The sequence below is a fragment of the Lepus europaeus genome, chromosome 13, assembly GCF_033115175.1.
Source record: "Lepus europaeus isolate LE1 chromosome 13, mLepTim1.pri, whole genome shotgun sequence".
NCBI lineage: Eukaryota > Metazoa > Chordata > Mammalia > Lagomorpha > Leporidae > Lepus > Lepus europaeus.
The window spans coordinates 50,811,074-50,834,928 of NC_084839.1; the positions used below are offsets into that span (position 1 = coordinate 50,811,074).

The 23,855-nt window shown below is 46.9% G+C and overlaps 1 protein-coding gene across 2 annotated transcripts in view; it reads left to right on the forward strand.

Moving 5' to 3' along the window:
* Positions 1-23,855, forward strand: part of SPTBN1 (spectrin beta, non-erythrocytic 1) — a 209,488-nt gene that overhangs the window by 133,027 nt on the left and 52,606 nt on the right. For both annotated transcript variants that reach the window (XM_062209440.1, XM_062209441.1), the window contains 3 exons: positions 6,279-6,430; positions 18,935-19,108; positions 22,445-22,536. In XM_062209440.1, the coding sequence (XP_062065424.1) occupies positions 6,279-6,430; positions 18,935-19,108; positions 22,445-22,536 (418 nt within the window). The remainder of the gene's footprint in view (positions 1-6,278; positions 6,431-18,934; positions 19,109-22,444; positions 22,537-23,855) is intronic.

Sequence of the window (23,855 nt, forward strand, 5' to 3'; positions counted from 1 at the left end):
ACTTGACTCATGCTAACAGTGTTCATTTTTCCAGTTGCAGCAAATTCTCCAGAATGCAATCTTCTGATATTGATACTAGTCATTCCCTAAAAAGAAAAGAAGTGGAGTATGTGCCTCAAGAAGGAGACAGTGATGTAGAGGTGTTCATAGCCCTTCAGTTTCATCATGAAACTGTTTGTTTCTCTGCTGCCTCCAAATACCTCTTCCCCCTTTACCAAGACATCTTCGGAAAACTTCAGTTCATCGAAACGAAATAACAAATTATAGTAAATCGAGGCACTCAGAGGAGAAGGTGTAGCTGTGCATCATCCTTCCTCTCACCTGCCTGAAGAGTAGGAGAGACCAAGCCACAACCAGGAGCCCCAGCCCTGCCACTGCTAGCTGGTAATGCTGAGCAACCCATAAGGCACTGAGCCCTAGACTTTGCCAGAGAGAATTCTTACGTTCTACCTCCCTGAAAGTTGCTCTGTTTGAGCATTGAGAAAGTATAAATTGCTGTTCAGGTACACAATGATGTTATTGCAGACATATGTCTTACAAAATTCCTTTTGCAAGAATGGAAAAAAAAATGTATTTGCCAGAGGAAATAATAATAGGATTTCACTTGTCATTCACTTCTGCCAGGGATCAGAAGCCAACCTAAATGTTGCCACTCACTTGAGGGGTGGGTTTTCTTATCTGCTTCTCAGTAGTTGTCCCTGACCAGTTGTTGGCTCATTTGTGTCTGAGCCTGTAGATTAACTGAGTCTTCACACTTGGAACCAGTTCTAGTTCCCAGGCTTTGGGGATTGCCAGGACAATGTGGTACAATTTGTGGTTCTGAAAAATAGCATTAGGAGCTCTTCTTCCTGCTTCCCACCTCTGCATCACCAACTCCTCCTCTCCTGATTCTTTTTGTTCTTTCGTCACTTAATTTTTTAATTTTCCTATCTCTGGGCATCAAGGGCTGCAACTGGGTTGTACTGGTAGATCGTTGATGTCCAGGCTGCTGTGAGGCAGTATCCTCAGGTTACATTTTGAGTTCCACTTTGTGATACCACATTGGATAGTCATTGCAAAGCGAACAGTGAGAAGGGCTTAAACCTTTAGACTTTTACATGGAGGAGCGAGGAGATCTACTTTCTGTAGCCACAGTGGGCCATAGAGTTGGGACGGTTTTGATAGTGATGCCAGCCCAAAACTTACGAGAATTTTTTCCAGCCACGGGACAGACCCTTTGACATGTGGAAGGGATGACTGTGGATCATGGATCCTAGAAGTGTGATGTGTTTTCTTCTTGTGCATGAGACATCGTGGCATAGTACTGAGAACCTGCATTCTAAAAGCCTGCCAGAGGGTGACTTTTTCTTACCCCATGGGGCAGTCGTCAGGATTCCAAAGTACTTAGAGCATTGCTTTGGACGTAACAAGTGCTCAGTGAATGCTGTTATTCTAATCAAAAAAAACCAAAAGCAATTTTCTTTGTACGGAACTATCAGACAACCTTCTTTCTGCCATGTACATGCACATTTAGTTTTTTCTCTTTAGGGATTTTTTTTAATAGGTCGCCTAGCTGTTGGAGATGGGATCTTTCACTTTTGAGAGAAAGTTGATATATATGACTTCTAAAATCTAGTCCAACCCTGAGATTGTGATTTTAATTTTCTCCAGTGGTGTGGGTTGATGAGAATGTTTCTTTGCTGGAGAATGGAACAGAGAAATGACTTAGAGAACAACTGTGACAAGCAGAACACTTTGATGTACACTGTGTGTCCTCTTATTTAACACCGGATAGTGTTGGGTGAATCCTTGTAATAGATAATATAATACAGAGAAAGTGGGGCAAACACAGAGAGATACTCACAGGGAGCAGGCGGGAGAGGTGCCTGTTCCTTGAAGTGACCAAGTTCTGGGCTGGGTTGGGTGCGAACCTACCAAGCTCAGTGTCAGATTCAGTCTGTCTCACTTCTTGGGAGGTGATGCAGGCACAATTTGACTTAACCACAGCAGTCCAGAGCTGTGGTAGAAGCTGAAAAGGTAGAAGGAGAATAAAATGGCATAGGGGACAGAAATGCCTACTGTCACACTGACCCAGACAAGACCTGCTCTCTTCTGCCATTGTAGCTGCTCCTGTGGAAGGCGTGGGTTTGAAGACAGTGAATTTCAGCTGCCAACAGAGCCAGCATGCAAACTTTAAGAATCAGAAAGCCTTTGGTATGGGCAAAGAGAATGATGAACGAGTAGAACTTCTCCCTACTTGGTGCCCCTGTCTGGGGAGTGCGGTATGATGCCCCACGGGTGCCAATCCAGTGGATATAATGTTGAAACCAGGGTTTCCCAGCCTCCGGCACTGGAGGCTGAATAGTATCTTGGGCCTCTGTTTGCTGGATGCCGTTAGCACCGATCCCAAGGTAACCGCCAAAAATGTCTGTAGACCCTGCTAGATGTCCCAGGGGGCAAACCACTGGTGGAGAACAGCTTGTCCAAATAGCCAGGTCAGTGTGGCTCTTGTGAGGGTTGTGGCTCACGGGGAGGGCTGGTGGTCAGCTTGCCTCCCTCTGCCGCTCCACCACCTCCTCTCACTGCTCAGGCCCAGTGACTGCAGCTTGTGCTTGGCAGTGCTCCACAGACCTGTCTTCCATTGTCTGTGCCAAGGGCCTCCTGCTCCTCCTCAGGCGTCTGCCTATCTTCCCCCGGCCTGTCTGGGTGGGGAGTGCAGGAGTGATGTCATTGTGCCTTCCCAGGAAGGGCAGAACAAAGGACAGAGTCCCCAAGGACACACAGCCTCGTCCCCAACTGGGCCACTGGGCAGATCCCCCTCTCCCCACCCCCTTCCTGCTGCAGAAGTGTTTGTTGTTCTCCAGGCGCTCCATTGTAGGAGACACATTAGCCTCCTGGGCTTTGTGTCTCTGTTCTGTCCGTTTCCTGCCCCTCATGTGTCGTAAGGTTGTTGGTTCTGGTCCAGTCCCTGGACAGAATCTTCCATGCGTTTTCCACTGTGCTGGTGTGAGTTCAAGGAACTTGGGGCCCTTGTGATTTGTCTAGCACTCTTAGGTTACCTGGAGCCTGCTCCTGAAGGTGTGAGGAAAGTGCAGTGAGGAGGCGGGAAGAGAAATGTTTTTTAAAGAACTTGTGTTCCTCTTTTTCTTGCTCCCTTCTTCCTTAAGTTTCTGAGACCTGGGTAGCGTAGGGAGCTCTCATTTCAGTCTACTTTGTTTTGGCTGGCTGAATTCTCTGCTCGCACCCATGACCGCTCTGTTGGCATCTTAGTATGGAGGAGGCTGGGATGGGGCTGTAACTCTTCCTGACAGAGTGCTGAGGGGAGGACGTTCACCATCATCAGGAGCACATCCTCGGGGTTTCTGGGGGAAGGAATCTGTTCATTCAGAACCTGAAGGAAGCCAGAGGTGTTCCTTGAATGACCTTCACCCAGAGGAGTGATGACGCTGGCTGAGGAGCACATTTTGGGTGTGTTCATGTCGACATGGTTCCGTCCAAGCACATTTGCATTTTGATCTTGCTTACCTGATAGGCTATGGCAGTGGCTTGGAGCCCCAAACTCTTTATTAACAGACCAGGATGCCCATCGGGAGCTTCATGAAGTACATTTTTCTAACTCTGGTGTGGCACATAAAGGATGTTGTAATTTATAAAAAGAAACCCAAGAGGTTATGAGCCCTGACAGAGGCCATCCGTGAAGTTTACCTGGCTGAAGCATAGTGTGTTCTGCTATGGACTAGCTGTTTTCAAAGCTGCCAACCTGAGGCCAGAAATTGTAGCTCCCTTTGTCACCATCGTAGTGAAGTTAGTACCCATCATAGTGATGGTCTGGTTAATAATGCATGGGCTCTTTTCCACGTGATCTACCATGACCTGAGTGTAGCTCCCTTTTCAATCCAAAGTGTGCCCCTCACCAACTTTTACTCCTTCCCCCAATCCTACCCTTTTAGGCCCTTTGTTTCTGGTTGGCCTCTGTCCCTGGGGAAAGGCCCTCTTTCCATCTGGATGGGCTGTTCTTTCAGGCGGAGGCTGGACACTGAGGAGCTGCTGACTACAGCAGGTGGCTGGGTGTCTTGGCAGGTGCGTTGGCCGGCTTGCCTGCCAGTTTGGCAGCAGGAAAAGCTCATCCACTGTCATCTCTGCCTTGCTCCCTCTGTGTGACAGTGTTGATGGAGGCCTCCGCAGAGCCAGCCCAGGACATTGAGCAGTTTGCTATCCCTCTCTCTGGTCAGCCTGGGTGTCCAGTACCTCCAGGCTACCAGACACATGCACCATCAGTGGGGCTGACATTTTAGGTGATACCCAGTGGTTTTGAAATACGGATGCTCCTGGACTTAACGATGGGATTCCGTCCTGGTAAAGCCCATTGTAAGTTGAAAATGCATGTCATACACCTAATCTACCAAACATCATAACTTAGTAGCACAGTTGAGTTTGGGAAGTTTACCTTTGTGATAATGTGGCTGCCCGGAGCAGTAGCTTGCTGTCTTTTCCCAGCATCGTGAGAGAGTATCATGCTGCGTGTCACTAGCTCTGGAAAGAATCAAAGTTTGAAGCAGTTTCTGCCGAATATGTATCACTTTGTACCATCATAAAGTAGAAAAATCATTAGGTTGGAACATCATAGGGTGAGGACCATCTGTAAATCAAAAGTTGTTGAGCTCCCTGCTCCTTTTTGTAGATCAGTGCATAAATGATTTTAGGGGTTTGGGTTTGCACTGTAAAGAGTAGGTCTTGGGTTCTGGTAGGACTAAAGATGGGGCATGTAGCTGGCAGAAAACAGAGTATGAGTAGGTGGGTGTAGGACACATTCTGTGGGTATTCATTGAAGGTCTTCAGCAGCCTGCATTCGGAACATTCTGTAGAGAAAGAAGTTTGGAAGACTTATAAGTCAGAGGCCAGTTCTAGACAGATGTATGCAGCTGCTTTGAATTGGGCAGAACTTGATCACTGAGACCTGAAAAACTTTTACTGTTTCCTGGATTACTTTGAATGTGCAGCTGCAACACTTTTTTTTTTTTTTTTTTTTTTGCCAGGCAGAGTTGGACAGAGAGAGAGTTATAGACAGTGAGAGAGAGAGAGAGAGAGAGAGAGAGAGAAAGGTCTTCTTTTCATTGATTCACTCCCCTAATGGCCGCTATGGCCGGCGCTGTGCCGATCTGAAGCCAGGAGCTGGGTACTTCCTCCCGGTCTCCCATGCGGGTGCAGGGACCCAAGCACTTGGGCCATCCTCCACTGCCCTCCCGAGCCACAGCAGAGAGCTGGACTAAAAGAGGAGCAACTGGGACAGAATCCAGCGCCCCGACTGGGACTAGAACCCAGGGTGCCGGCGCCACAGGTGGAGGGTTAGCCAAGTGAGCCATCGCGCCAGCCAGCTATAACACTTTAGACCATAAACCAGCAGTTACCTTTTCATTGAATGGTCCAAGACCAGAGATAATAGCTGTCTACTCAGGTTATAGAAGAGGACATTGAGTCCAGTGTTTTTTTTTTTGTTTGTTTGTTTGTTTGTGTTTTTTGTTTTTTGACAGGCAGAGTTAGACAGTGAGAGAGAAAGGTCTTCCTTCCGTTGGTTTACCCCCCAAATGGCCGCCACGGCCGGCGCGCTGCACCGATCCGAAGCCAGGAGCCAGGCACCTCTTCCTGGTCTCCCATGCGGGTGCAGGGCCCAAGCACTTGGGCCATCCTCCACTGCCTTCCCGGGCCACAGCAGAGAGCTGGAATGGAAGAGGAGCAGCCCCTACTCTGTTGATGCCTAGCACTCTACCCTGTTTCCTGCCATTTTTCTCCGTTGTCAGCAATACATGTGTCTGAGCAGGTGAAGGGGTCATAAGTGAATTCATCTTGTCAGATGTTGCCTAAGCCTTTGTACATGAGGGAAGCAGTTTCCTGCCCTCTACTGAGCTTTTCTACACCACATCCTTTCATATACTGTGCACTTTCCCTGTACTCACCTTTTTGGGAGAATGAGAGCTGTAACATATATTTAGAAACTTTGCCGGATTCTGTGCTGTTGGGCAGGATGGCAGAGGACTCCGTTGTGATCTATTACATCCTGCTGACTCTTAGCAGGCAAGGGAGAAAAGGAAATGAAAGAGAGTGAAGGATAGTCTGCTGGCAGTAGGCCTAAGGGCTCACATGGTCATGGATTGCAGGATTCCTGTATCTCTCAGAAGGACCAGAGGAGCTAAGTAGAGGTTCCACTGGAGTTTAGTTTTGCTGTTCTTCCTTTGCTGGGGCCTGCTGGCTGCTGCCTGTGCTGTGTCGGTGGTGTTAAAGTGAGCTCTCCTTGGTTGCAGATGAGCGTGAAGCTGTGCAGAAGAAGACCTTCACCAAGTGGGTCAACTCCCACCTGGCCCGGGTGTCCTGCCGAATCACAGACCTGTACACTGACCTTCGAGATGGCCGAATGCTCATCAAGCTGCTGGAAGTCCTCTCTGGAGAGAGACTGGTAAGTGGGAATGTTGTTCAGCATCTTGCACTGTGGGTGGGGAAATATTTTTGAGAAATGAAGCATGAACTTGTCTCCTGTTGAATTCTGGAGTTAATGATTGATGACTTTTGGAGAATTTTTGATATGTCAGGTGTATGCTTTGGGAAAAGCTCCAGTGTCAGCTCTGAGTCCCAAGATATTCTCGAATGCAAGTAGTTTCATTCTGGTCATTTGTGAGGTTCCTGCCTTTGGTCAGAAAGGTACTGTCTGGTGTCCCTGTTACACAGGACACCACAGTGCCGGGAAATGAAAGGCCAGGCTTGGCCACTGGCTCCTAGATGAATTTGCAGCCCACACGGGATTGTGGAATGATTTCTAAATTTATGTCTCACTGATTCTCTGGAAAAGCTGAGCTTCCATCATAAGGTGGCAAGAATTGAATTCATTGTGGTCTCTGACATTTTTTATTTTCTTCCCTGCAAGCTTTTTATTTTGGGAGTAGAGGGAGAGGCTCGTGTTTGCTTGTCTCCTTGGGAACAGAGCTTCTGATGAACCCACTCTACCTTTTGAGGCAGAAAAGCTGTCAGCCTATGGTGAAAATTGTATCCCAGAGCTACTGCGGCCTTTGAAATGACTTTGTTTATGCACCTTAAACCCAAGAAACTTAAACCGGTTGCAGGGACTGACCCAACAGGTTTTGTCTCGCCTTGGTTGGAAAACAGATGCTGTATTCCACGCGGTGCGAGCACTTGTGTTTCCATAGGTGGCAGTGGGGCCGAGCCAAAGGCTGAAGCCCAGGATAGAGCCCCACATCTGTGGTGACATCACCAGGAAAATATGATGCTGGTGGTTGGCAAGGCTGCCAGAAAGCCTTATTTTTAACTTGATCTCCACCCTGTAACTTGACAGCCACAGTGGGTCTTTATACAGACTGAGCTGCTCACCTCTGATTGCAGCAGAGAGCCTAAGTTGTACCTGCCCTATTCTTACGGAGCCAGCGCTTTCTCTCTCCTTGCTCCTCTGTCCAGGAACAGAGACACACCTCTGAGAGGTAGTGAGTTCTACCCATGTTTTTTTTTTTGTTTTCTGAGTGTGAAAATCTTGTTGCCTCATTTTCTTTGGGAGTTTCTGGGTCAGAATTGACAAAAAGAGAAGGCGTCTGCTCAAAATCATGATGGCTACCTTGAGATGGTTGGGGTGTGGTGTGGAGGTGGGAGCAGTGGGCCCACCTGGGGAGAATGATCAGGGGAGTCACTGATTGTGTTTTGATTTGCTGTTTTGAAGTGAGTCTTGTTTAAGAGGTTAGGCTACGATTATTGTGACTTGAAGCTTTAAATATCCTTATTTCCCCCTACCTCTCAGTGGTTTCTTAATGTTTAACCTAGTGTGATTGTTTATTGATTTTTTTGATGTTTTGAATAGCTAAAAAAAAAAATCATTTAAAGTCATATGGATAGGAATTAGTTTGAACATTGATTTTGTTCCAGTGTGGTCCAGTCTTCTAGGCTTCCAGGAGTAAATTGTTCACCTTTGAAGCCTATAATTCTTTTATACCAAGAAGATTGTGTCCTTGATAATGTCCCCATAATAAATAGAATCAGGGTCTCTGAACAGAGCAACAAGAGTATTAGTAGGGGTGCTAGCGCCGTGGCTCACTTGGTTAATCCTCCACCTGCGGTGCTGGCATCCCATATGGGCGCTGGTTCTAGTCCTGGCTGCTCCTCTTCCAGACCAGCTCTCTGCTGTGGCCCAGGAGGGCAGTGGAGGATGACCCAAGTGCTTGGGCCCCTGCACCCACATGGGAAACCAGGAGGAAGCACCTGGCTCATGGCTTCGGATCGGCGCAGCACCGGCCGTAGCAGCCATTTGGGAAGTGAATCAACGGAAGGAAGACCTTTCTTTCTGTCTCTCTCTCTCTCTCTCTCACTGTCTGACTCTGTCAAATAAATTTTTAAAAATTTAAAAATAAGTAATAATTTTAAAAAACAGCCTGGTACTGGTACCAAAAAAAAAAAAAATATTAGTAGGGAGCAAAAAACAACAAGCATAATTTGTAGTTGTATGCAAACACCTCCCACTTTGCTGGTTATTTGCTGCTAGCAAAATTTTTTTTTTGAGAAGTGACCCTGAGATCCAGGAGAAGAGAAGTGAGGAATGTGGTAATGTGGCCACTGTCTCCACCTCTTAGGCAGTCATCAGAAAGTACTTTGTAAAGCCCCCAAGTGCCTTAACTAACTTATTATCTCCTCACAGCCATTTTGGATGAGAGGTTGGGCAGTCCAGTTAATGTTATTCCAAAAGCAAAGACACCACAGAGTGCCAAAGCTCTTGTCCCTTTGAACTGGAGACTTTGAGTGTCTTTGGTCTCGTGGTCTTCTTGGTTCATGGAACTTTCTGGAGGGGACACAAAGCACACACCATCATTGGCTAGAGGGGCTACCAACGCCTCAAGTTGGAGCCCCTCCTTTTGGGAGACCACCTCCCTGCCAGCTTGCCCTCAGAGAATCCTTACACATTCTGATTCCAAAACTAATGAGGTAGTTAGAGCTCCCAGGCCTGGGTAAAGTCGTGCCCACAGCTACGTGTGTCATCAGATAACATTCAACCAGCACTGGGCTTTCTGCACTAGTGACCCAAAACCTTGGCTGACACAAACAGTTGTGCTCCATCTGGGGCCGTGTCTCAGGCAGCCAGTGTTTTAGCCCCAGCACTTAAACTACCAGCTTGGCTGTAGACAGTAGATAAATGTTTGAGGGGCCAGATTATCCAAATTGGCTTTATTAATAGAGCCAGTTCCTTCACAAGGAGAAAAGTTGTGTGATTTTTTTAAGTTCAAACGAACAGTTGTTAAAGGATCTGTACAATTCTACCCTAACGCCACCCTGGATTTTGGCTCAGTAGAACTTGAGTTAGATTGAAGCAGGTTAGAGGTAAGCATTTGGGCTGTCAGGAGACCTGATTTTGATCCTCTGGAGAACGTCAGCAGGCAGAACCCCCCACCTCTGTTTCTGGCCTGGGCCGGATGTCTGCCAGAAACATCCACCCTATTTTCTGCCTCAGCCATGTCAGTTCATGGAGCAGTGGGAGAACAGGAGGGCTGTGCCAGGAAGCTACTGCTAGTTGGTTGGATTGATAAGAAAGCAAAACCGGGAGCTGTCGTTGTAGTTTAGTGGGTTAAGCTGTTGCCTGCAATGCCAGCATCCCAGATAGATGCTGGTTCGAGTCCTGTTCGACTTCCAATCCGGCTCCCTGCTAATGCCTCTGGGAAAGCAATGGGAAATGGCCCAAGTGTTTAGGGAGACCTGGATGAAGCTCCTGGATCCAGCCTGGGCCAGCCTTGGACGTTGCGGCCATTAGGAGTGAACCAGTGGATGGAAGATCTGTCTCTTCTTTCTGTAACTCTGCCTTTTAAATTAATAATTAATTTTTAAGAAAGCAAACAAGCAAAACCATTCCTTTCTAACAGCTTGCTGTAAAGTCACCATGGATTATAACTCTGCATAAAGGTCTAGTTTTAACAAGTTCTCTCTTTGTTTTTTTAGATTTGATTATTTTATTTAAAGGCAGAGTTACAGAGAGGCAGAGGCAGAGAGTGCAAAAGTCTGCGAGAGAGAGAGAATGAGAGAAAGAGAGAGAGGTCTTCTATCCGCTATTTCACTCCCCAGATGGCCACAATGGCTGGAGCTGCGCTGATCTGAAGACAACAGCCAGAGCTTCTTCTGGGTCTCCCACGCAGGTGCAGGGGCCAAAGCACTTGGGCCGTCTTCTACTGCTTCCCAGGCCGTAGCAGGGAGCTGGATTGAAAGTGGAGCTGGGGCTGGCGCTGTGGCATAACGGGTAAAGCCGCCGCCTGCAGTGCTGGCATTATGGGCCTGGTTCGTATTCCAGCTGCTCCACTTCCGATCCGGCTCTCGGCTATGGCCTGGGAAAGCAGTGGAAGATGGCCTAAGTCCTTGGGCCCCTGCACCCACATGGGAGACCTGGAGGAAGCTCCTGGCTCCTGGCTTCAGATCGATCGGCACAGCTCTGGCTGTTGCAGCCAATTGGTGAGTGAACCAGCGGATGGAAGATTTCTCTCTCTCTCTGCCTTTCCTTCTCTCTCTGTGTAACTCTGACTTTAAAATAAATAAATAAATCTTAAAAAAAGATAGAAAGTGGAGTAGCTGGGACTCGAACCAGTGCCCATATGGGATGCTGGCACTGTAGGTGATGGCTTTACCCGCTACACCACAGTGCCAGCCTTTAAAGTTCTCTTAAAAATATAAACTCACCCTGCAGTTCAGCATCAGATTGACAAGTAAAAGTGTGAGCACAGAACCTGTGCCAGTGATTTTCTGTTTGGGCCTGGTTCTCTAAGACGGGACTTGAGGAGTAAATGTTTGCCTCGCAGCAGCCTGGCATTTGGCGTGAGAGGGTCTTTGAGTCTGCACTTTGAAGTTATGCCCACAAGTGATAACCCAGCAGAGAAGCGTGCCTGCACCTGCCACTTTCTGCCTGGGCTTCCACAGTGAAGAGTGATTCTAAGTAAGAGTCTCAGACAGGGATAGCACAATGTTTCCCAAATACCTCTGCCTTCTCCCAGCCTCTGCCATTACCAGTCACAGGTATTGGGTTTTGCTTGCCCTCTGTTTTCTGATACTCTTTTTACTCCATTCGCCAATCACTAACAAGGGAAAGCAACAAAAATAGGTGGCATGGAGGGTGGAATAGGGAGGGTGCGTTAATTCCAAAACAGGCTGAGCTAGGTGGAGAAAGATAGATTTACCATGAGATTGGTTAAGCCTTCAATCTCACATGAACTGCTCTGAGTTTGTTTGTTTGTATTTTTTTCCCTATAACGCATTTCTTTAGAGAAATAGGATTTTGTGGACTGGCCACAGAACCTAGCTGATGTTTTCCTACAGTTTTATGTTAGAGAATTTACTTTTGTTCTGAACAGTCAGCCACAGAACTCACTCTCCTGGTGAATCAGAGCCCAATGGTACAAATGCAAAAAATGAAGTAATAGTCAAAGGTAGCACATGATACAGCGCCAGATGAATGGCCTCAAGGCCCCAGAGTTTAGAAGGGAAACAAACCCTTCCAGAAACCTTTGTATCTGGGTACAGGAGGAGAGGTTCAGGCATAGAAAGCCAGTGAATGTTGGGGCTGAGCGTCAGCTGTGAGGAACACGGGCAGTGGATATGAGTGCTCATGGTTGGACCCAGGGAAGGGAGCAGCTGGGGCTGGGCATCAGGGAGTGTGGTGGAGGGCAGGTTTCCTGGCAAATGTGGAGTTGGTTTTTGGAAGGAGCAATGACAGCGACTTCAGTGTGTTTTGCTTTTAATGTTTCTCAGCGACTAACAGAGAGTGCAACTTGCTGTCTCCACCTTAAAAAGGAACAGGCAGGATCAGCAGTGGCCTACCTGAGGCCAGTGCTACTAGTATGTGGTCTGACCTGTCACCCTCCTGTCAGTTGGTCCCCTCCTGCCCAACTGAGCCCTGCTGAAAGGGAAAATGACCCTTCGGAGTGTGTCCCCACCAGGGAGGAGATGGGCAGGATTTACTGGAATGCCACGCTGTGTACCTGTGTAATTTTAATTGGGCAAGAATTGCTGATAGTCTTTGGAAAGTTCAAAGTCTGATATGTAGGGAGGTGTTTGGGGACTGGTGTGAGATGAATTTGGCTCACCATTGTATTAGAAGAAATTGTGAAATCTTATACTACCCATGGTTGTGAGTCTTTTTTTGATTGAAAGACAAAAGTGTAATAAGCTAGTGTCTGTTGCGTTGGTGTGCTGAGGCCAGTTAGTGTCTGCTTTTTGTTTGTAAGGCAGAGAGAGATAGAGAGACTGAGGAGAGAGGTTGGGGGAGGGAATGGAAATAATCTTCTATCTGCTGGTTCACTCCCCAAATGCCCATAGTGGCTAGGGCTGGGCCAGGCTTAACCTGGGAGGCAATCCAGACCTCCCACCTGAGCAGCAGGGAACCAAGTTCCTGAGCCATCACTTGCTGCCTCCTAGGGTGTATACATTAGCAGGAAGCCGGATTGGAGAGGAACTCAAACCATGCACTCTGATATGTGATTTTGGCAGACGAAGCAGCATCTTAAATGATGCACCGAACACTTGCCCACAGTTCCTGTCTTTTCTCTGCTCTTCACCTGAGCAAGAGCTCCACAGGCATTTTAGAATTCAGCTTCTGTGTTTGTCTTCCTCCTGGCAGTATCTATGTTGTCTTCCACAGCTGAAATGACTTTCACATCTTCACTTAGTAGATGCTGTAAGTCAGAAAGAAGGAGCAACCATGTAGCTATATGGGGCAGATCTATACCCAGGATTGGCCTCTTCCGGTTCCCAGGGCAGGTGCTGTGTCCAACACCACAACCCTTGGACAGTCCCTCCAGCTGGCATCAGGGTTGCTATTGATACCCATAGAGAAAGGGAGTGGGGATTACAGGTTGGCCCAAGTCCCCAGGATCTTCCAGAATACCCTGCAGAAACTGTACCTGGGTCTTCCTCTCCTATTCCAGGGGTGGGGATCACGCGTCCCAGGGGCCATATGGAGCCCATGAGATCATTTGGTCTTGCCTGTCAAGGCAAACACAGCTGGTACTCCAGTAACTATAGCAGGCTAGTTTTTAATAATTTTGTATAGCTTGTGAATGATAGTATAATTTTGTATAGCTTGCAAAAGGTGATAATGAATTTCCAAATGGCCCTTGGTGGGAAGATGGTTCCCCACTTGTGTTCAAAGAGAAGACCAAATCAGTGGCACTGACCAAAACCCCATCATTGTGATTGTCTCATAGTTCTGCAGATGGTGACATTAAACTCAAAGCTGGACAGACAGTTGGAGCAGAACATAGGACCTGGGAGAACCAGGCAACTCCCTCATTCTTCCCTTAAGGGCTTTGGCATGTGGGAGAACTTACCCAAGGCCTCATTGCTTCTCAGAGGCAGGGCTTAGACTGAGCAGCTCTGGTGAGCAATTAGAATTGTGTTTTCAGCTCCTACAGGTGGTTGTTGAGCCCATAATTCCCTCTCCACTTTTTAGAAAGTTAGAAAGAATATGGCTTTGGGGATAGAGGTGTGGTAGGTAAAAATACAGACTAGAAGGGGCCTTACAAGACTAGAAGGGGACTTGGGAAGAGGAAGCAGGAAAAACTCCTGCAAAAAGAAAAAAGGAGAGGGAAGGAAGAAAGGAGAGCAGAGCAGAGCACAGACGGCAGCGTGAAGAGGGGAAGGGAAGCTTTATCAGATGACTTAAAGGAGAATCCATAAAAATAGGCATTTCCTCAGAGGAACTGCCTTCCAGCCCGCAAAACCCGCTGGGCGCCAGTTCCATGGGTCTCATAGGGATCCTGGTCTCCACTTGAATGGTATTTCAGGCTGTCCCATCAGTAGTGGTACAGGGCAGAAATGTGCACGTTGCCGTGGGAATGGGAGCAGCGCCCTGTCATCCTAGGAATCTGATGGTGGTTAAGGGAGGCAAGATAGGCAGCACTGCTTTCCTTGAGGAATGTGCCACTGAGGGAGGCTTCAGAAAGTGTTTATCACTGAGACACCCCCGCATGCCATTGTGTGTGGCTTTATCCATTGTTATCTCTTCCTATTGGGAACACAAAGGTTAGCAATACAAAAATAGTTCTACAAAGCAAAACAAAACAAAAAAGAAAGAAAACCGTCTGCCAGATGGGAAGCTCTTACTTCCCTTCACATGGAAGACTTTGCCATGCTCTCTTGTATTCTCTGTTCCAGGCTCTTGGTGTATGGTTAAAAAATAAATGAGCTTTGGAGTTGGCCACATACTGACTAGCTGCCCAGATAACTTCACTTGCCTATGAAATGACAAGATTGAGAATTACAATAATACCGGGGTATTGTGAGGATTCACGTCATCACAGCCATAAGCCACATGATACAGATACACGAACACACGGTCGTTGCTCCATAAATGGCAGCTGGGGGCTTTTAGATCCTGGGAGCTGTACAGTCAGCCATCACATTTCTGTGGATAGTGTGAAGATCCTTGTCACTTGTTAAAATGCGTTTCCTGTAGTTACTACTGCTTAAACTTGCCCAAGTATTGGGCCCTCAGGTGTTTCAGGTGCCCTCTTGGAAGTGAATAGAAGATGTCAGATTTGGTGTATTGATTTGCAGTCTTGATTCTTACTCTTCTTCATGTTCTGCCACCAGAATGTCACCTAACTTCACCATGTTTAGTGTATCCTTTTGTTTTAAGAGGGAGCTAATAGTCCTCTGGAGATGAGTGAGTTTCTGGTAAGATACAATCAAGGGGGCCGGCGCTGTGGCATAGAGGGTAAAGCTGCCACGTGCTGGCATCCCATATGGGTGCCGGTACAAGTCCCAGCTCCTCTACTTCCTTTCTTTAAAAAAAAAAAAAAGATTTTATTTATTTATTTGAGAGGTAAAGTTACAGACAGTGAGAGGGAGAGACAGAGAGAAAGGTCTTCCTTCTGTTGGTTCACTCCCCAAATGGCTGCAGTGGCCAAAGCTGCACCAATCCGAAGCCAGGAGCCAGAAGCTTCTTCCAAGTCTCCCACATGGGTGCAGGGACCCAAGCACTTGGACCATCTTCTATTGCTTTCCCAGGCCATAGCAGAGAGCTGGATGGGAAGAGAAGCAGCTGGGATACGAACCGGTGCCCATATGGGATGCTGGCGCCGCAGGTGGAGGATTGACCTACTGCGCCACAGTGCCGGCCCCAGCTCTTCCACTTCCCATCCAGCTCTCTGTTATGGCCCGGGAAAGCAGTAGAAGGTGGCCCAAGTCCTTGGGCCCTTGTACCCACTTGGGAGACCTGGAAGAAGCTCCTGGTTCCTGGCTTCGGCTCGGTGCAGCTCCAGCTGTTGCTGCCAGTTGAAGAGTGAACCAGTGGATAGAAGACCTCCCTACCTCTCTGCCTCTCCTCTGTCTCTGTGTAACTCTTTCAAATAAATAAAATCTTTTTTTAAAAAATATGCAATTAAGGAAAGTGGTTGGAAAATAGAGAGGTAGGACAACAATAAAACAGATCTCCCAGCAACTTCTGCCATGCAGTAGTTTTCCTCGTGAATTACTAGTTGCATAGCAGTAATAATATTTACTTAATATCTCTCTGTAAATCATGGTTTCCAGACTTGTTTCCTAATAAGTTTTGAAGTTTATAGTTCTTAAAATGTGAGAAGTCACGAGGGCCACTCTTTGGGCATTTTCACATCCTCTTCCCATCTCATCCCATCCCCCCTCCCTCAGCACACCACCAGCCACATTTTCCTGTGCTTTCTTTTCTCCATAGCCCAGCGTTTGATTTAGTGGTGCAGTGAGAATATTGTCATTATATGAGTGTTTGGGCCTCTTCTCTTCTGCTTTTAACTTGCCTCTCAGTTGATGTATATCAACGTTTCTGGCACTTATTGGCAGAGTTCTTCACCCTCACATGCATTGTCTACATGGAGGCATGTGATTTTTAAACAGCTTGAAGCCCAAGTGGCACAGGGAAAGGAGAGAGTCCCTCTCTCTGTTTTAGGGAGGAGAGGAGGGGCCCTTCGCTGGTAGAGACACATGGGTGTGAGAACATCACGATTGTTTCCCATTTCATGTAGAGCAGCCCTGTGAGATAACTGCAGTATTTATCCCTGCTTTATAGATAAACTTGAGAAGTGAAGCACCAATTTGCTAGCAAGTGGGGGAAGTTACCACTGGAACTTGGCCATTAGAATCATTATTCTCTATAACAAAATTGCCCAACAAAAGCACATTTTGTGGCTCTGGTTTGTCTGTGTGTGTTTGATGTTTTAGAAGATGTGAAGAACAGCAGGGAAATTTAAGCATGTGTATAAAACGTTAGAGGATGGAAGGCAGAGCTCTACCCACCCTCTGCCCACCTACCCCTGCGGGAAGATGTTTTCTCCACGGTGGAAATAGCTCCTAAATGTAGGTGGCATGCTCACTAGGCAGGTGCACAGACGTTGACACAAGAGGAAAGGAAAAGTCCTCTGAACAGCAGACTATCCCTGTACCACCGTCCTTACCCTCAGCTCAGAGGCAGGTTCTAACCAGAAGTCTCACGCAGTCCAGAAGCCCCCTGGATATGAGAAGAATGAAGGGCTGCTGCCAATAGTCACTTTTTCAGCAACGAGGAATGATAGCTGATCCGAGAGACTGTTAGAAAAAATGAAAGAGCCCCCAGGAGAAGCAACCGCCAAGTTGTGCAGCCTCTTTCCTGGCACCGCACACATCTCTGTCTCTGTGGAGAAGAGCCTGATGACGCAGCCTAAGGTGGCTGGCCCCAGACGATGATGGGCGTGCCTTTGAGAGGTTCACCTGTGTCAGCCTGACAGCATCTACAGAATCAAGTCAACAGGAGTTTAGATTGAGCGCACTTTTTTTTTTCTGTTTTGTCTGACCTCTTCCTGCCTCATTGGATTGCCTGGTGGTTTTTGTTTGTTTTTTGGTTTTTTAAAGATCTATTTATTAATTTGAAAGAGTTAAAGAGAAGCAGAGACACACATGGTGTGAGGGGGCGGGTGGAAAGGGGGAGAGAGAGAGAGAGAGATCTATCTGCTGGTTCATGCCCCAAATGGCCGTACAGGCCATAGCTAGGCCGATCCGGAGCCAGGAGCCAGGAGCTTCCTCCAGGTGTCCCGCATGGGTACAGGGGCCCAAGAACTTGGGCCATCCTCCAACACTTTCCCAGGCGCATTAGCAGGGAACTGGATCGGAAGTGGAGCAGCCAGAACTCGAACCAGTGCCCATATGGTATGGCAGCAGTACAGTCAGCGGCTTTACCCACTACACCACGGTGTTGGCCATGATTGCCTGGTTTTGATGTAGTTTTGTCACCTGGCATAACACAGATATCAAATCCTAGCATTTTCCACATACTTGGATTAAATTAGTTCTGAAGTTTCTAAATAGTGTCACAACATATTCTTCAATTATTGCTTGATCTTTTCTATAGAAGAAAGTAAAAAAAAAAAAATCTAAGACTGAGCATACTTAGAATGGCCACTTGTTACCCAGATAATCTTCCTTTTGGATGTTTCCCATCTAGCAAATAACTGAGGATCTTAACTACAGAGAGAAAAGCAAGTATTAACATAGGACTGACTGCCTCCCTTGGCTGGGTGTGCTCAGGGGCCACACACCTGGCTGGCTTTCTCCCATGCGACAAGTTTACAGCATGGATCAAGCCTGGGTGTTCAGTTTGCTATGCACATTCTCTGTGCTTCAAACTGAACCAGAGACTGCAGAGAATGCAGCAGAAGTCCGTAAAGAGCATCCTCCCTGCCCTCGGAGAGCCCCCACCCAGATGTGCTGGAAGTGATAAGAGCACTACAGGAAACAACAGCAGCCTGATGAGATGATGATTCATTCCTGGGCTCTGTGATCGGGGCGTGAGAGTGTAGCGTTGCAAGGAAAGGAAGTCCCATGAGAACTGAGTGGTTGGAAATGTCTCCAGGATGGAAAGACGTGCCTTGACCTGAGCCTTGGAAGGCGGGGCTGGTGTGGGAGCTGGGACGCTTTTGCCGGATGAGCCAGCCTCAGTGCCTCCTCCTGTCGTCACACCAGGTGTGCGCTTCCTTAGCAGAGTCTATGAGAGGTGGTGATGTGAGCCCAAGGGTAGCCTCTGCTAGAGGGGAGGAATGGGAAGTAGAGGAGAGGGTGGGAAGGATGGAGCCAGGCAGGGGAGGGCACGAGCTTGGGCATGGCACAGTAGATAGCAGACCTGTTGAAAGTCCTGTACATATGCGTAATTGGCATACACACAGGTTGTTTAGTGCGCAGACATAAATGTGTTCACTATGGATGTATGCAGTGCATATTTATAGTGGGCACAGTAGAGATGTGGTAGCTATATATGTAGCATATACACATAAAATTGTCCTGAGGACTCCTTTTAGATTGTGATGTAACTGGGTACAAAGGAAGGAATGTGTGGGCTGTTCAAATGAGACTACTCCATATTTTCCCCTTTTCCTTTCTTCCTAGCAAGTCTCAGGCTTTGACTTGACCCTTCAGCCACATACCTCACAAAACCACCACTTGGAAATTCAGCTTTGGTGATGTGTGCCTTGTTTTCATTTTGAGCCAAACCTTAGCAAAGATCCCAGAGCAAGGAGCAAACCTATGATTAAATTTAAAGTTATCAGAAAATGCTCCAGACATTTGCCATGCATCTGCAAAAAAAAAAAAAAAGAGAGAGAGAGAGTGTGGACAGCGACAGTAGCATTGAAAAACCCTCTTAAAACTGTGTTCTCCTTTTTCTGAATGTATAGTTCTGTGCCAATTTATAAATTGTGTAGCTTCCACAATTAAGCAAATCTATCTGAGAAGAAATCGGTTACCATCTCCTTATAAACTTTCCTAAGACTGTTAGATAAATGCGATTCTTGGGCCAAATGAGTGCACATGGGGTTCAGGGTGTTGGTTAAGGTGGGAGGGCTGCGTGAACCAGCGTGCGTGGCTCTGCCTATAACGTGGGCCTGCCTCTGCCTTGTTTGATGATCTGTTTCCACCTCTGCTCTCCCCTCTCTAGCCTAAACCCACAAAGGGACGAATGCGCATCCACTGTCTGGAGAATGTAGACAAGGCCCTTCAGTTCCTGAAGGAGCAGAGAGTCCATCTTGAGAACATGGGGTCCCACGACATTGTGGATGGGAACCACCGGCTGACACTCGGCCTCATCTGGACCATCATCCTGCGCTTCCAGGTGAGACACTTGGCCCAGGGTGGCCGGCCCCCAGGTGTGAGCATCCCCATGCAGTTGGCCTCCTTCCAGAGGGCCCAGGAAGGCCTCATCTCGGTCAAGTGTGCAGAGCCCTGTGTCCCTTGCTGTCCTGTAGGCCTATGGATACTGCTACATTCTTCTGCAGTCTTACTCATCCCTGGAAGCTCTGGTCCTCCTGTCAGATGTGACCCACTGGTGCTGTGTGTGTTTCCAGGCTGCCCACGACTGCACTGACACCTTGAGATGTGTGGTCTGGGCTGCTCAGCTTTCAAGAGCAAAGAGACAAGCCTGTGGCTGAGGCTGGCTCACTAACGTGAGACTGAACCTCACCAAGCTGTGGCATGTGATGCAGCATATGTTTAAGAGAAGCCGCTTAGGGCTGTGGTATGTGTGTGGGCTCCCTTCTCACCTTCACATTCTCAGTTGAATGTGAAGAATCACCTTCAGGGAGAAAGCACAAATGTCATGTTTGTTTGAGCTGAGGATGGTTTTGCAGTACCTGGCGGGCGGAAAGGCTGTAGGTACACAAATATTTTGAGCCAAAAGGTCATTATGTCCAGTTCTTTTGCTTTATGAGAAAACCTGAGAACCCAAGGGAAGTTTGGAGCCTTGCCCAGGAGTCCACAGCCAGTCTAGGCTTCACTGGGTGTTTCTGACCCCCAAGTGTGATCTCAGCGTTTCAGTACTGGGCCACACCTCCCACCTGGTGACTGGCTCTGCCTGCAGGCACACACTCGGGAAGCTCACGCTTTTCAGTTACCATTTGAAATGTGGGCACGTAGTGTCAGGTGACTGCAAACAGATACGCTAACAGTGCTGTCTCCTTGGTGACTATGATCCCTCTGCCCCTTCGTCCTCTGCTGCCCTTTTGATAAAGATCTTGCTGATTTTTCTGGGTAAATAAAAATCTCACACGACAAAAGGAAAATGAAAAATCAAATTTATAGCAGTCTTTGTTTTCTACTGAAACTCTGAAATCAGCCTTCCCCCTCTCACTTCCCCTGGGATCAGACTTGCGTTTTAGTGCCCTCAGGCATGGCTGGGAGGAAGGCTGAAGTGGAGTTAGCTGGAGTTAGCAGAAAGAGATGCCCCTAGTGCTGGCTTCCAAACCAGCTGATGTCACATGCCCAATGCTGCAGAAAAGCTGCTTAGTAATTCAGGTTCCCGGGACAGCTCCAGTGATTCTAATTAGTAAGCTTGAGGAGGGAGCCACTGTAGGAAGTGGCATTGTCACGGGAGGTAGTTACAACAATCAAGGGGGCATTCTCCTCCTCCACCCCACCCCCCAGAACTCTAAGGCAGGTTTCTGTCATCTAGTTCCTGAGTGGCAACAGAGGCATTGCCATTAAATTCAGTAATTAACTGCTCTCAGTGTGTGTTTTAGTAGAGGTGAAATGAGCAGGACATTCGTAGAGCTCCATTCCAGTTTTGCAGAGTAAAATATTGTATTTCTGTCTCCTCTGGCCTGTAGTGGTCAGAGCATGGAAGGGCATCCTGCTCATGGCTTGTCAGTGGGTCAGTGCCCATGTCAGGGGAGCTGGCACACACAGCCGTTTTTCAGTGTGAATTGGGTTGAGTCATTGACTAATTAGCTTCCTGCCAGCTTTCCTTTTTCTACACTTCAACCTATAAATGCTGATGGGTACTTTCTCCCTTTCCTTTGAGGCAAGAAGCATGGGCTGCTGATGTTACTGCATGGCCTGCAGTGTTGGTGTCTTACATGACTCCGCTTCCTCCAGCAGCTTTATTAAATCGTCACCTGTTCCACAAATATGTGTTGATTCTGTGTCAGCCGGCGCCCAGCACATGTTCTGTCTCCTTGGTGAAATTTCTCTATGTGTCTACAGAGGTCTCTTCTCCCCAGCTCCTGAATATAATTCTTAAGTTGTGTGTGTGTGTGTGTGTATTCGTTCATGTGTGTTCTCCCCATAGCTCCCAAGATATGACCTGTCCTGTATATGCATAGTAGACACCCATTAAATACTCGATGGTGACTCATAGGTTTTTACTTGCTGGTTATTTAGCATGAATGATGGTGAAAGGAACTGGCAGTCTTGGAGTCTGCCTGGTCTAAACAGTTGACATTCTTCTTTCAGAATGCTCTAGAAAGGGATACCCGTATTGCCACGGAAGTGTAGGAAAACTGGCACAGTTCTAGCCTGCTTTTCTTTGCATGAGGATTAGTCATTCTATATCCATTTTCTGCACATGAGCTAATGATTATAATTGAGTTTGGAGCTTATGCAAATTCAGACATCCTATTTTTACCACAATTAAGAGTATAGTTATTTTGCTTCCTAGTCATTTGATACTTTGTCCCTCTTCTCTTTTTCAAAAAGAATATGGGAAGTTTTTGTAGATTGAGTGTAAAGAGATGTCATGGGGCCAGGGCAGAGAAGCTTGGGATGGGAGTGGTTAGTGCTGGGAAGTGACAGATGACGTGGGCCAACACCATTCATTCCCAGCCTGTATCCTATATTGTTTATATGAAAGGAAAATAAAGACAAAAAGATATTCAGAGTACTTGTCTAAAGTCATATAACTGGTATCTGGCTGCTCATCCAAGAAATACCATTGCTGAGTACCATATCATTTTTGAAGCTCAGCACTTCATGTTCATTGTCACATTTAAGTACACATCAGTACTGTGAGGTGGCCACTGGTAACCATTGCCATTCCTCAGATGGGAAGGCTGAGGATCTCAACCAAGGACATAAATAGGTGGTAGAACCTCTGTTCACACCCAGGAAGGGCCTGACATTGGTGCCAGGAGCCCAGGTATGTTGTATAATGCGTAAAGACACGCTGCCCCTGGGGGACTCACAAACGCAGACCATGGAAGCGTAGCATTCAAGTGTACTTTTTCTCTGGGAGTTTGGGTCCACTTTCAGGAAATGGTACACACAGTGCTCTCACCATTGAAGTTGCACCCTGATATAAACAATGTTTGGTTTTGAAAATTTGAACTTCATATTTCTCCGGGGCCTGGCGAGGCTCTAGGTGTCTACTGTGTGAACCACTGTGGTCTCTCTCAGGGCCAGAAATGACCTCCCCTAGATGCTGGAAAGCCATGTAGGTAGCCCACCTTCCCTACAGCCTCATGTCTGTGCACAGTAGAAAATCAAGTTGCGGCTGATGTTTCTGATTTGAGCCCTAACTTCAGGAAGCAGTTTTCATTGACACCTAGTGCAGGTAGTCTGCAGGGCAGGGCTTTGATTGAAAATTAATTGTTTATGTTTGTGTAGCCCTGTGTTCTTCAGTGGCTCTTGACAGGCAGCTGACCCATTTATGTATCTGCTATTTATTTGTGAATCTTAGATCCAGGATATCAGTGTGGAAACTGAAGACAACAAAGAGAAGAAATCTGCCAAGGATGCATTGCTGTTATGGTGCCAGATGAAGACAGCTGGGTGAGTGTGAACTCGAGGGTATCATGGCTGCTGCTTCCAGGGCTGAGTTCCACTGTGGTTCGTCATTTAGAAGGTGTTGACAGGTATCTTTTCCACTGGTTGCATTGAGAAGTCTTATTACCTCGTAAGCAGTTGATAGGCTGACATGTCAGCTAGTTCTCAGAGTAGAAGGAGTTCTGATTTATATTTTGAATCTGTCATGTCTCTAAAATCAGTTCCTTTCTCTTTTTAAGGAAACCCTATAAAGGCAGATATTTGGTGCACTAGTTAAGATGCCACTTGGGATGTCTGCATCCCATACCAGAATGTCTGGGATTGGGTCCTGGCTGTGTTTCCAGTTCCAGCTTCCTGCTGATACTTAGCATGGAGGCAGCAGGTGATGGCTCAAATAGTGGGGTACTTGCCACCAATATTGGAAACCCTGATAGGGTTGTAGGCTCCAGGCTTTAGCTTGGTCTAGCCACAGCCACTGCAGGCAAATAAATAAAAATAAATCACAGTGAGTTGAAGAAATATCAAAGGGCCTTGTATTTTGAATTTTAAAAACCAGAAAGCATTTTCAAGAATCACATCTATGACATTAACAATGCAGTTATGAGTTTTTTCCTCCCTTTCATTTCCACAATTTTGGGGAGCTTTACACAGTAAACTTAAATGAGTAATCTTTGGACATTATCTGCCTCCATTTTCCTTTTCTGAGGGTACTTCAAAAAGTTCACGAAAAATAGAATTAAAAGTTGTTTATTTTGTTTTTTTTATAATAGAAATTTCCATGTACCTTTAGAGACCCCTTAATGTTCTTTCACTGAAATTGTAATGAAGATATTTTTTATAGAACTGCATCTTTTCTATTGCTCACAAAAATTGTCAGGGCTCAGCTGTTGTGAAACCTGTAAGTTCTCAGATTTGTTTAGGGCCAGAGATACTTGATGAGAACTAGTTTTATATCAGGTTAGAGAGTTACTGTCAAAACTACTGTGAAAATGAAAATGTAACTGTAATGAACGTGAAGTGAGGAAACTGTAGCTTATGACCCAATTAGGAGATCAAGTAAAGTCAGTAAGGTATGAATAAATTCAGGCACTAAGTTTTTAATTTTCAGGATGGTGTAGAATAGCCAGTTCATTGCGAGGTGGTTTTCAAATGGCATTTGTTCACACAGAAGTTTTTCACACAAAAGTTCATCCAACTAAAAGATAGGAAAAAAGAAAGCTGATTGTTGCACGACCAGGTCAATTCAGATCTTGGTGACAGCAGGTGCTAATGTCCTGGTGAGTGGAGCAGGAAGCCAGTGGAAGCAGAGACCACTGATGGGCCTA